The sequence below is a fragment of the Silene latifolia genome, chromosome X (assembly GCF_048544455.1).
Source record: "Silene latifolia isolate original U9 population chromosome X, ASM4854445v1, whole genome shotgun sequence".
Taxonomy (NCBI): Eukaryota; Viridiplantae; Streptophyta; class Magnoliopsida; order Caryophyllales; family Caryophyllaceae; genus Silene; species Silene latifolia.
Genome location: NC_133537.1, coordinates 251888676 through 251903361, shown reverse-complemented (window position 1 = coordinate 251903361; position 14686 = coordinate 251888676). Strand labels below are relative to the sequence as shown.

The following is a 14686-nucleotide window of genomic DNA, read 5'->3' as shown; positions in this document are numbered from 1 at the left end:
ACATGAGACACAAAATCACAAAACGAGAAGTAGGGAAACAAAATACAAGTAATAGGCATAAAACCGTCTCAAAATTGACTAAAATTCATAGAAAAGAAGAAAGAATTACAACGAAATAAACACATATCAGATGGCAAGACAAATAAAATTAGGTGTGTTTTTCCCCTTAATCCATGGTCAAGATTCACAAGTATAAGCATGATCAAAATAAGATGCATATACATAATCATTGTACTTTGATCAAATTTTTAATTAGCCTAAGTAGAACTTCTAATTGGTTTAGCTAACATGAGTATGGTGTACGCAAGCCTAAGAGTCTTTAGATCACACATGCATAATTTTAACAACTTTCCCCTCTTGACATCATCAAGTAGGAAGAATACGATAAATGTAGCACATAGAGATTAGAGTCATACGAAATAAATTGTTCAACAATTAACAACACAACCAAATAGAGTAGCAAAATATGATTAAGAACATAAAAACCAAGTGACCAAAAGGATAGGAATCGTTTGATCTTGGCTAGGCATGGGCTCAGCAAAATAGGTTATGGTAGGCTTAGGTTGTGTAAGCTGTTTAAGCATTGTCATCACCTTCCCCGGACTCGCCATGTTCCACCAAACCACGAACCATTTCCACAAGTTCATCATTTTGACCCTTTACCTCGGTTAGATCCTCATGCAATCCCGTCACTTCTAATTTCAAATCCGCAATCTCATCCGTTTGAGCTCGTTAGAGATCCATCATTTCCTTCATTGATTTGATGAGACATGTCATAGAAGCGGAATAACTTGATGAAGAACCAACATTAGATGCCTTACCACTCGGCCATATACGTGCAAGCTTATCATTCTTAATTTGCAAGAGCATCCTCGAGAACATACCCGAAGTCATTAAACTAAAAAGGTTATCAACCCCAAAGCTTGTCGAGTCAACAATTTTCATCTTCTCAAATATCATAGACAATCACATTCCATAAGCTGAAATCGTAGCACTATCAACCTTACGCTTCTCAACAATCTTAGCAATATGATAAATGTGAAATAACGTTAAAGTAGGTAAGTTGATTGGCAAATGGTTAGCTATGTGATAAATCAACCATATGTCCAAGACGGAGCATTTCCCACGGCTTCCATTACACGGAATCAAGGTTCGATAAATGAAATTAAAGAAGAATCTATGATTGATTTTAAGTTCCCTAGCCGAGAGAATGCTGCATGAATTAGCACATTGGACTTAAAAACTTGGTCACGGTTAATGATGTAATCCTGTCAATAGTAGGCCAACCACCCTTAGAAAACTTTGACAAACCGGTTGTTGGAACCTCAAACATCCTACCAACACTTTCGACACAAAGGCATATTGTTAATCACGGCCGTGAGTGAGCCGGAATCAACATTAACCTTCACCGTGGTATAGAATTGAACCAACTCGGGTATATAGACCCTCCCATAGTAATTAAGATGACTTTGCCATTTTTGTGCAAAAATCGCATCTTTTAAAAACTTCAAAGGCGGGAGAAGGGTCATACCAATCGAGATCATAGCGCCTACCGGATTGAAAGCTACCTCGGATCACATGCTTGCAACAATCATATACAATTTGAGGAAAACCGTGTTGTGGAAGAATCTCAAGTGCCTTACTTTTGTTTTCGTCCAATGGTTAGTCAATAGCCATCAAGGCACCTTTGGATTTCGAATTTAATTCTCCAGTAACATCGATTTCATCTTCATCCTTGTCGATTTCAACATGTTCTACTTCCTCTATTTTACGTTTCTTCAAGCTTGATCGAGTTTGTATCCTTCGGGTTTGGGGTTTTTGTGTAGACACGGGTTCACCTTCCTCTTTGAAAAGCTCATCATCATCAAAGATGGCATTGAACTTCTCTTTGTCAAATTTCATGTCTCCTTCACCTTCATCATTAACAAGCATCTTTCCTTTTCCCTTCCTTCTTCGATTTCGAACCATTGTACTCATCAACACCTCTTCATCACTCTCTTTTTCATCCTTACATTCTTTTCCACTCTCAATTTCTTTTGAATTTTTTCTCTTTTCTTTCTCCTTACTCTTTGATTTTCATTGTTTTCACTCAAATCTTTTTCATTCTTTTCACTCACATCTTTTTCATTCTTTTCACTCAACTCTTTTTCATTCTTTTCTCCTTCCTTCTCAGTTTCATCTCCTTCAATTTCTCCTTCTTCTTTTTCAATTTTTTCTTCTTTCTCACTAGTATCATCCTCCATTTCTCCTTCTTTGTTACCAATCTCAACATCAATACTAACATCAACTACTTTTTCGAGAATAGGAGTTCCATCTTCATCAACTTCACCAACAACCTTAGAATCACAATCTTCATCTTCGGTATCCATTGCATGTGGTTCATTCAAATCGATTTTCCAATTGAAAACCGTCTAGCCTCGGAGGCTGTTTTGGGACGCTTTGCTACCATTTTCCTTCTTGGCATTGGAGTTACTCTACGTTTCGGACTTGATTTTTGGCTTTGAACAAATTTGGAACCTAAAATTTCGGTACTTGCTTCACCAATGGATGGATTCGTTTTCGGTTTTGGTATGTAGGATGCTCCAATTTCATTGAGTTTTTTGTTGAGGGTTTTCTTGGGAGGCATGAATTTCAAAGTGAAGGTAAGAGTAAAAGTTTAGAGAGGCAATTTTTGAACGGTTTTGGAGAGAAGTGAGGTGGGGTGAATATGTTTGAGATATTTGAATGCAAAAAGAGAGTTCATTATTATTTGTTTGAATTTTAAGGAGTAAATGATGCGGAAAGGTTAATAATAAAAGTGATATATGGTTGGGTGTTGAGTAGGTGTACCCGTGTAGATGAGTGAGGTCATGAGTGGCTTTAGGCGGATACAAGTGGTCATGGGGAATGACAAAGGGTGAGTTGATTGGTGTGGGTCATTCACATTAGTGGCTCCATGCAAATAACAATTTTACACAACGGTTTTTACATGTCGATTAATCATTTAACTCGTTTCATATTAACATAAAATCATCTTAGTTAAACAAATACGTAAAGCCGTCTAATTTAGTCAATCATGCGAGATATTTTGTCAATCAAATTTATGCACAATTTAACAAACCAATTTCCAACCAAAGTTTTACGAATTGTTCTCTTTCCAGCGGTTTTGTAAAAATGTCGGCTATTTGATTTTCCATTCTACAAAATTTAAGACGAATTTGACCTTTTTCCACATGATCACGTAAAAAGTGATGTCGTATGTCAATATGTTTAGTGTTGTATTGAGTTCTTTGGAATATTAATAGCACTAGTATTATCACATAAGATAGGAGTTGAATCAAAGATAATACCATAGTCTCTTAATTGTTGTCGAACCCAAAGGATTTGCGCGTAACACAATGCAACACTTACGTACTCGCTTTCAGCGGTGGAAAGAGAAACGGTGTTTTGTTTCTTAGACGCCCATGAGATCAAACACGGACCTAAGAAAGTGGCAATTCCGGATGTACTCCTTCTATCAACAACGCTTCCGGCATAATCTGCATCCGAGTATCCTAAAAGCTCGAAAGGACAATGTGAGTGATACCAAAGATACAAATTTTGCGTTCCAACCAAGTACCTAAGAATACGTTTTACAGCAATGAAGTGCGATTCTCTAGGAATTGCTTGGAAAAGAGCACATAGACATACACTATATAAAATATCTGAATGACTAGCGGTTAAATAAAGTAATGAACCGATCATACCTCAATACATCGTTTCATCAACTTTCTTACCCTTCTCATCTTTGTCAAGTTTGATGGATGAAATCATAGATGTAGAGAATGGGTTTGAATTGGTCATACCGAACTTACATAGCATCTCCTTTATGTACTTTTGTTGATGAATCATCACACCATCTTGAGTTTGCTTAATTTGAAGCCCAAGGAAGAACCCTAACTCCCATCATACTCATTTCAAACTCCGGATTCATTAGTTCCGAAAAATACAAATAAAGGAGTTCATTCGTTGCACCAAATATTATGTCATCGACATAAATCTGTACAACCAACGGTTCCTCCACACTGTGACTTTATGAATAATGTTTTATCAACCGATCCACGCACAAAATAATTTTCTAACAGAAACTTTGACAAGCAATTATACCAAGCCCTTGGAGCTTGCTTTAAACCATGAAGTGCTTTGTTCGATTTAAAAACATGGTTTGGAAATTCATTGTTCATAAACCCCGGTGGTTGCTCCACAAAGATTTCATCTTCTAAATAACCATTTAGAAAAGCCGTTTTGACATCCATTTGAAAAAGTTTGATCCCTTTGTGAGCTGCAAAAGCTATTAGCATATGTATGACTTCCTCTTCTAAATAATTACTTGATGTTTCATCAATATAACTATTCGACAATGTGGGTGTTACAACTGATACCGCGACTGTGACTGATGTTACTAAATTCCAAAGGAAATGACGAAGTTGCATGTCCTGGCTTCTTCAGCCGACTTGTTTGATTCTTAAACCCAAATTGATAATGGTAAAATCTTGGTGTCAATTCATTCCCTATTTGTACTTTCATTATTGTGCCAATTCATTCCCTATATGTACAGACCTTTCAATATTTCGGATTTCAACATTTCGGTTTTAACTGATACATTTTCATATTACTGCACGGATATAATCCAACTCCGGCAAATTAAATGAAACTAAGAAATTAACGCCTGTCAACGGCCAGTAGCCTTTGCAATGTACTGTTGGAAAATATTTGTGATTTAAGAATTATTTAATGAGTTTTAATATTTGAACAAATATATTAAATATGGTTTATTATGGTATTTATTCTCCATTTATTTCAATGGTCAATATTTTGTATAAAAGTGGTCAATTACATTTATGTTGGTTGTGAGTGGTGATTATTATCACTAATATAGAAATTTACGTTTTGCATATGGGCAATAACAATGGCTTTAAATGTTAATTATGGACATCATCATTATGAGCAATTGACCACCATTAAGTTGGTTTTGTACGTTAATTGCTTTGACCATACATTTGCATTGGTGGATCATTTGTGTAATGGTCATTTTATATAAATAAGATATCATTGCCATAAGGAGGGATATATACAAATATATACGTCTTTGATATTGATCTTATTGGCAATTGTTTTGTTTTTATCAAAGTTATTTCATAATATAAAATAAATATTATTAAGCATCGGGTGATCGTCGGTTCGGGGACTCCTCTTGCTGCTACCGAAGGAGTCCAACGGGTTGTCGTATCATCGGAGAGGAACGCACTATTTGGTAACCAGTGCAGTGGAGGCGTTATCTCTCTTAGGAAAGCGCCTAGCGCTATTCGACCCAGGCTACATCTTTCTTCTCTACTCTATTTTATATTTTTGTTCTTTTGTTTACGTTATTTATATTATTGTATAGTGTTGTAATATTATTTACGGTAATATTGCTCCACTTTTTCTAACAATCTAAGAGAGATAACGCATTATCGTAAATAATATTATAACATGATTGACTTGTATTGAAATATAGTGTCCCCAATAATTTGTCTGATATTGTTATTACTCATAAGCTTGCTTGCCCACTGTTGTTTATGAAATAAATAGTAAATCTGAATTTTGTGTACTTACAAGTCATATCTGCTAGTGTATTAGTCTATAGTGTTGTTAATTTGCGTAGTAGACATCCGTATTGCTACGAATATAAAAATCAGACAAGTCTGTAGCTATTTGATAAGCTCAATGACTTTTGTGATGTGTTTTGTATTTGTGATCAAGGATAGACAATAGTGTCCATATGTTCATATTTAATTTTATTCATTTTTGTTGGTTAAATCTTTAACCTTAGTTACTTGTTAATGCTTGCCGACCCTTGTCTTGAGGTTATGAAATTTGTTGACCTCTAAAACATTTTAGCCGGATGGGTTCAGGGATTTGATAACGTACATGGCTACTAGCTTTATCAACTTTCTGTTACAAGTTTATTTCTTAACTCGGCCTCGGACAAGTAATTTGCGTAATTTAAGAGAATCAATTGCTTGGTGGTTGTTTAACTTGTATTGTGAATTTGTGATATCATGTTGTAGTCCTATTATTTTGTTGATTAATATAGACTTGGTAAATGTGGGGGTTGTTTACGACCTACAAGTTTCTATGATCCATGAGCATATATTCATGTTTGTAAGAATATATATATATATATATATATATATATATATATATATATATATATATATATATATATATATATATATATATATATATATATATATATATATATATATATATATTTTGGTAATGAGAATTATATTATGGATTATTTAGGTTTGCCCAAATAGATGATTCACTTTATATATGTGTTTCTATGATATTATGTTTACAATAGTTTGATATTTGAATGTTGGATAGGACGTTTTGATTTAATATTGTGAATTATGAATAAAGTTGATGGAAAGTATTATACATCATATTGACTCAATTATTAAATAGTAAGTTTTAATATTTGACCAATTTTTTTAATTATTGATTAAATGAATCATTTATTATTTTTATTTTTGAGGTTATGAGAAATATTTTGACTTGGTCAATGTTTTCTAGTAAGTGATTATTACTATTTTTTATATGTGGTTTAATGAGTGTTTATTATTGTTATCAATATTGTAAATGCACTTTGTAAATGTCATAAAGATTAAGGATTGTTTCAATATTAATATTGATCTTATCACTATATTTATTTAGATTTGATATATGATGTATTGAGAACATTTGGAGTTTTGGTTTGGTTTGTGATTTTTGACCATTATTAATTTGATGACATATATTCATGAGATTTTATCACATGTACTAGTTTTAATATGGTGAAAGTGTAAAATTTGGAACATATATTATTTATTGAAGGTTTATTATATATCTCACTAATTATATTTTTCCTTCTTTATTTGAAGGGTACATTGAAGCGAGTTGGTCGTTAAATTTGATGAGTCCAAATGCCACAATGACTATTTACTTTTATATGGCGGAGGTTTATTATGGCTATTTATTTTTATTTGACGGAGGTTCGATGTCATGGCTATTTTTATTTCTTGGAGGAGTGATATTATGAAGATCTCTGAAGCCAACAATTATTATTATTATATTATTGGACATCACGAGCATGGTAGCGAAATGATCGAAAATTTATCATGATATATTCTATATACTTATATTATTCGAGCCGCTTATCCTTCCTATTCCATTATTATGTGGTGGAAGATTTTTAGCTAAAAGCTGAAATTGCAAAGTTTGATGAAAAAATGAGATATTTGAGACGTGGTCTTTGAGACCCGTGTTTTTCCATCATGATGGTGGTCTTATTTGAATATTCAGAAAGTGATATCACGGACCGTTTATGAAAAAGCTGGCCAGCAAGTACGTACTTGAATTATGAGAATTGAATCGTCGAGAGGAATGAGACTTATTGCCCATGTGGTAGCCATCGCACTGGAAACCCGTCTTCAAAGATTGGAGATCCCATCAAAGAAGTTAAACGGGTAATAACGAAGCTGTGGGTGGGCCAATTAAGGAGAACACCATTTATTTGGCGGATATTTTATTTTGATCCGCGTCTCATTCCTATGGCGAAGTGTGATATTTGTGTTTTATGAGGTGCTCTCAATGATTTTGGTTGTGACGGTTTGAGGTTGAGCATTGACTCTTAATGAATCCGAAGGCATAATTTTTTGCGGGGTGGATGTCCCACCTACCCTTGGAGGATTCACCTAGTGAGTGTTCGTAGTGTGGTCGCTACTATGGGACGTGGGCAACTCCCTAGAGACACTCATGATACAAGATACCTGCGCATGACCATTAACGCGCACCACTGATAGAACCTGATCGATTACCCATACCCCGTTTGTGGTGAGTCCAAGCTTGATTTAAGGGACCTAGTTCAATGTATTTATACTACTATGGTTCTTTCGAGTGCAAGCTCACTTACACTAAGTGTTGGTTCAAACCCGAAAGGTACCTACACCTATTACGCGGTATCGTATGCTCACTATTATTATTTTTATAAAATGATATTTCTTTTCTTTTGGATTTTTAAATCTTATTTATTTATTATTTTAAAATGTTCTTGAATTCTTAAATCATGTGGGGATTGTTGGAAAATATTGGTGATTTAAGAATTGTTTAATGAGTTTTAATATTTCAAATATATTAAATATGGTTTATTAAGATATTTGTTCTCCATTTATTTCAATGGTCAATATTTTGTATAAAGGTGGTCAATTACATTTATGTTGGTTGTGAGTGGTGATTATTATCACTAATATAGAAATTTACGTTTTGCATATGGGCAATAACAATGACTTTAAATGTTAATTATGGACATCATCATTATGAGCAATTGACCACCATTAAGTTGGTTTTGTACGTTAATTGCTTTGACCATACATTTGCATGGGTGGATCATTTGTGTAATGGTCATTTTATATAAATAAGATATCATTGGCATAAAGAGGGATATATACAAATATATACGTCTTTGATATTGATCTTATTGACAATTGTTTTTTTTTTTATCAAAGTTATTTCATAATATAAAATAAATATTATTGAGCATCGGGTGATCGTCGGTTCGGAGACTCCTCTTGCTGATACCGAAGGAATCCAACCGGTTGTCGTATCTTGGGAGAGGAATGCACTATTTGGTAACCAGTGCAGTGGAGGCGTTATCTCTCTTAGGAAAGCGCCTAGCGCGATTCGACCCAGGCTACATCTTTCTTCTCTACTCTATTTTATATTATTGTTCTTTTATTTATGTCATTTATATTATTGTATATTGTTGTAATATTATTTACGGAATATTGCTCCACTTTTTCTAACATGTACAAGTAATGCAGAGTTATTATGTTCTGGCAATTTGATTCCATGGATAAAGGTATATAATGTCCAGCAGATTGCAAGGTGATTGTTATTCACGTCAACTCAACGGCCATTTAACTATAAACATTATGAATGGAATTATTCATCTATAAATCACAGCTAGAACGGTGAAGACAGAATAGTGAATATGCAGTGAGAAGTATACTGTGGAAGCTAATACTCGACTCTACATTTATAAACATATCCGTCAGCTCGCTGATAGAATTATGAACGGTTGAATATTATTGAATTGCATAATCATTTATGAAGGATGCGTACAATATATATAGTAGCGTACAATAGACTAGATCTAGGGTTACCTAATAACTTATTTACCAAGACTACAATATACATGGAATATGTTAAGATACGGAATAATACAAGAAAAGGAAAGCAATATCTACGACATATAATACAAAGATATGTGACGATAATTAGGAAGCAGGAATATTCTCTATACTCGCACCACCTTCTCGATTTCCCTGTTCACTAGAACTGGGGTCCATATTGTCTGGTGACGGAGTTGGAGTTTGTTGTTCTATATATTTATTAAAGCCCCTTTCGGAATTGTCCCAATAGCTCGACGGACTCTGTAAATATGGAGTATTTGATGCAGTACCAGCTTGGCTTTTCTTGAAAGTATGAGAGCTGAGATTTTTTTGGTCATATACTCTGAACAATGTTGTAATCCTAGTCCAAACAGAAAGATTAGTGTCAGACCATACGCTTTTGTGCTCTTTAAGAAATCCTGCTAAGGATATGAGCAAGGCAGATAATGCTGCAGCTCCTGCCATTGTAAATAACCCCCAGAAGCTGTCTAGTCCCAGACTGCTCGATGTTAACGCAGGAGTTGAATCGGGACAATTGTTTGTCTGAAGCCATTTATTCTCAAGATCTGTCATCTCTTTTCCCTCCGTCACAATTAACACACCACGAGAGACATCTGATACAAGAGGTGAGCCTTTCGGGAAAGCCTGTAATGAAAAATATCAGATTGTTCAATACGAAAAAAACACTAATTATTCATCTACTTGAAGGAGGCCAATTCAAGCGTCTGAGCTTACAAATCCGAAGCCATCAGTCTTATATGTGGGTTGAACCATTGTATACTTGGAGCAGTACGCTCCCATAAACAGTTTTAAATACGGGATTTCATCAAATGCTGCTGAAACACCTCCGTTTGCTGTCCCCTTTGATAGAAGAAGATGTAATTGCTCCGTGGTGTTGAACGGATATAAATTTTTTCTATTGAATTTCATCTGAACAAGGAGGTCTCCGACAAAGGAGCCTTCTTGATAAGCAACATTGTGCTTGTGCTTTATTAGCTCTTTTACATCTGTGATTGTTGGTTGTAACTGTTGTACAGTCAACAAAGACGTCAAGCTGGCAGTGTAGCTTTGTGTTAGCAGGAGAAGCACGAACACCCAAATGATCACTACAAACCTTGTTAGGTTACTGAACACACTAAAACCTGGATTTTGTTGCATAATTCATTCATCTAGTCAGTTAAATTAATATGAACACAGGAAAAAAAAAGGTTATTCGTATGAGAGATGAACTCACTATGGGAAAACACCATTGTTGAGAAAGAGTAATAGAGACTTGTCCCTGCTTGATGTCCCGGAGGTCCCCTGAAATCCTCATTTATTCTGTGTTCAAGTATCCAAACAACAAATGCTATGAATATGAAGAAGCAAAACGTTGTGACCCACAAATCCCAAGTCAAGGGCTTCACAAACAGCCAGGCCCTTATTTTCTTCTTGTCTTTCAAAGGCGCTATCATTATTACACCAGATTCTGAGAAAGGCAACACAAAATCCACGTGTGTTGATCTGTTTGCTCTGATTGTAATGTCACCTACCACTGCATCAAACTTCTGCAGATAACACGAGACAATTTTAGCAACCTATCTTTAATGGACTAGACTTTATCTGGTCAGTACCCTTTGAAAAAAATACGTCATCTAAAAGTGGCGGAAAACAAAGAAGTATCAATCAACAAATTATTCTGAATGCTTTACCTTCTCGTAGACTTGGAAGACAAGATTATCATAACTCTCAGTAGGTTTACCATGATGCTCAGTATAGGGTATGTACTCATAAGGGACTGAGTATGGTAGTTTGCTCATCACAGCATCAAACACATCAATGCAAAACCCTGCAACATTTGTTTTGTTAGTGTCAACATCATGAGTCACCTGGACGAATTGTTTAAAACCATCCTTGATTGGAACTCCAATCTTCAACGTCTTTCCATTTGGTGAACTCACCCAACCTCTAGGAATCGATGTTGGATCCCCAGGCCATTTAATGGTCTCAAGATTGGCTACTGAAGTAGCATGTTTAAAACCATCCTTGATTGGAACTAGTCTGCCGGATGGAGTCCAATACCCGATCCCATGCTTCCCACCATTCCTAATGTTTATGAACCGAAAACTTGAGTCTTGAATCTCGCCATCAGAAAGAGTAAAATTACCACTCAAACCTTTAAATCTCAAGCGTAACAGTTGTTGCAGCAACTTAGGGCCAACTTGTGAGACTCCCATTGTAGCAATGTCAGTAGATAAGTTAGCCGCATTGTCAGCTCTCCGAAAGGTGAAGTTAGTAGGACCAATTTGTTCGACAGCTCTAGCTAGAGCAACAGTAGCATCATAAGCCCCAAATCCATAAACATCTAGTCTTGCTTCCGTCAGAGTTGGGTTTTCCTGCTGGAATTTCAATTTCCATCTGACAGTAAAATTTTGGAGCTCCTTTGTCTGGGGAAGATAAGATTCGAGTCCTACAACTCCCTGCATGGCTTGAAGGACTTGAGGACTAACATTGCTCAACACATTTCCCATCGCGTTGGTTATGATCCAAACATAGTCCTGACTCATCATGCCCAGTTCTTGAGCCATAATAAACAGCTGAGACCCCAGAAATGACGGCATGTGAACTATAAAGACACGACAAGACAGAGATTTGAGCCTGTAAAGCTCCGCTAATATCTGATATTTGGAGGCAGATGAAGGCATGACACTCCTGTAGGGGATACGTGTCCCGATCTGCTGTAAGGCATCAGCCAAGAAAGGTATGATCCCACCACCAAATTCATCATCAACATAGACGGGCACAACTTGCCTCCATCGAAAAGCTTGAATGAAATCTGTAAGGGGATGTACTTGGGAAGAGTCATCTTGCGTTGCTCGAATAAAGTAGGGGTTTTGAGAGGGTGAAATGAAAGGGCTTGTAGCAGAGTAGGAAACAATGGGAACTTGAGCACTTTCACCAAGATTGACTGCAAATTGAGCCTCTTCTGATGTCTCCGGCCCAATAATTGCTGCAACTCTCTCATTCTTTATCAAATCCACAACTGCAATTAAATAAGATACAAAAATTTTATTAACTATATGCCATCCTTGTTTCACTGCAGAGCCATAAGGTGAGATTAGTGAATAATTCCCGAGGATAACATAATTCCGTATTCATCACATTAGCATTAGCATCCAACCAAACACTAGACTCAAGGCGTAGTGTAACATTAATCCTTGGACTTCCCTAAGCTAGTTGGCAAAATCTCCAGCATTTGTGCATGCTGTTCATTGATAGCTACATACTTGAATCATTTTCATGATGATTATCACCAACACTCATATAGTTAATTAGAAGCTTGGACGATGCAATTTCATTAGGAGACATGTATAATAATATTCCTGCTGTCTCGGCTCAAGTTTTGATGCGCTAGGTCACGATTATAGTTCTCTCAATCTGTACAAGTTAACTGACAGTTACAATCAAAGTCGCTCAGTTTTCAGGTCGATAAGGAATCGCGAGAATTTGTGTCACTTGTATTGAAGTTCCAAATGATCATGTAAAAGCTCAAAAACATATTAGATGTGTCACCATAAACTAAAGCCAATTAACTAACAAACAGCTTTCGCATTCATATTTGTTAATTGTTACGGAGTAATAAAAAAAGAAAAGAGAGAAAGCGACGTTAGAGCAGCTGAATTATTATATCCTTGAAGCTAAGTTAGGGGCTATAGAGAAGCAAGCTTATTGACTAATAACCTTAAGCATCCTTTACAACATCCTTATTCACAGCCAAGCAAGTTTATTATAATTGATTAATCAAACTAAGCTATTGACTCAATCTTGGTGACACACTATCATCAGCTAGTCAGCTACTTAGATGGGAGACTATTATAGTTGCATGGGTAAAGTCAACGTATACACCCTCTTTTTTTGTTCAATTATTTTGGTCCTACGTTCAACAAGTTGAATAATATAAGCAAGCACAACACAAAAGGACAAATTTATTAGCATAAACACAATTGGTAGATTTTAGTATCAAACTACAGAGTACTATTTAGGCGAGAATCTACTAATTTCACCAAATATGTTGTTTACAGAACACGGTTAATATGCTGCTGATAGAATGCATATTCATATTCAATATATCCATGAAACTGAGATAATAATTGTTATAAAGTCGATCTACTCATTTACTAAACAAATATTTCTTAGTTTAGCTAATTAAATTTAATATCAAAACCTATTAAAAAAATCAGCTGATCATATTTTGCTAACATTATTTTCGGATGATCCAAAATGGGAAAAACATCTATAACTGCAAATTTTAATACTTAGAGCATGTGAATGATTTGGTAATGCCCAAAATTCGATTGCTCAGTATGTTGAAGAACAATGATTAAAATGCTTTCAGAAATCGAGTTAAAAAAACAAGCTTAAGGATCGTACGTAATTAAGAAAAACGAGCAAATTCAAAGGGGGTGGATAGAGTACGTAGAAGAAGATATAATTATTATTACCGGCATCAGCAGCAGCAAGAGGATGGTGATTGTAGGAGTCCCTGACATGAACACCAACCTTGGTTTTCGAGTCAGGATGGTCAGCATACCAATCGGAAATCGCCATGTTAATGCAACTCAACCTCACCTTCCCTTCTAAACTTTCTTTGTCTATGACCACTCCGACTTTCACCTCCATTGCTTGGCCCTCCACGAAGCTTAACCATTCATTGTTCAGTACCCAATAACTAAGAAGAAGATAATAACAGATGCTTATAAATGCTCTACCATTACACTTGACTAATATTTTCATCATTGTCAATTAGTCACCTTCTCTAGCTAGTCTCTCTCTCTATATATATATATATGGATGTACTGCCACTATAATACGCAGTAGATTCCTTGCATACTAATGATCATCATATTTGTAATATAAATATATAATGCGTCTCTATATAAATAAAATAAAATTAAGTAGCCTATTACTACTCGTATGATATTTCTAAATATTAATACAATGACGTGAGACCAGTGGTGGGTCTAGGGGGCTAGTAGGGATGATAATCCTTCCATAACAATAACAATGAAATATTCAAGTTTTTTTTTTTTTGAAAAATTTTTCAATTTTTTGTTTCTAATTTTACTTTTCCATTAATAGTTTGCCCCTTTAAAAGTTTTTCCTCTTAGAACATCAAATCCTAAATGCATCACTTCCTATAACTAACTGTATACGACCAAAGTTTTTCCTTATTAGTTGTATATAGTAAATAATTAAGATATGAAAGAAAGAAGAGATGATATAATCGTGTCTGATCTCTAGATGAAACGAGACTTTGTATATATAGTACTCAAATCATACCTCCCTCCTTGTTGGGCATTACTTGTGGAAACTGGTCATTTGACCAGACTAACCGACCCTTCATTTTTCAAGACTCATTCTAACTTTCAAGCTAACAGGAATTCAAACAAGGACATAGCCTGGTTGCACGTACATTTCACTATTTCAGTCTA

General features: G+C 35.3%; 1 protein-coding gene across 2 annotated transcripts; it reads right to left on the bottom strand.

The window, feature by feature from the left end:
- Nucleotides 1-8981: 8981 nt before the first annotated feature.
- LOC141623908 (glutamate receptor 2.8-like) lies at nucleotides 8982-14159 on the bottom strand. Of its 2 annotated transcripts, XM_074440057.1 has the most exons (6): nucleotides 13697-14159; nucleotides 10907-12237; nucleotides 10450-10762; nucleotides 9951-10357; nucleotides 9353-9860; nucleotides 8982-9102 (listed from the first exon to the last, which is right to left on the bottom strand). In XM_074440057.1, the coding sequence occupies exons 1-6, from the start codon at nucleotides 13989-13991 to the stop codon at nucleotides 9095-9097; spliced, it is 2862 nt and encodes a 953-aa protein (XP_074296158.1). In that variant the 5' UTR covers nucleotides 13992-14159; the 3' UTR covers nucleotides 8982-9094. The 2 variants fall into 2 exon arrangements, with proteins under 2 accessions (XP_074296158.1, XP_074296157.1); XM_074440056.1 differs by lacking the exon at nucleotides 8982-9102 and having other exon boundaries at nucleotides 9109-9860; nucleotides 13697-14091.
- Nucleotides 14160-14686: the final 527 nt, after the last annotated feature.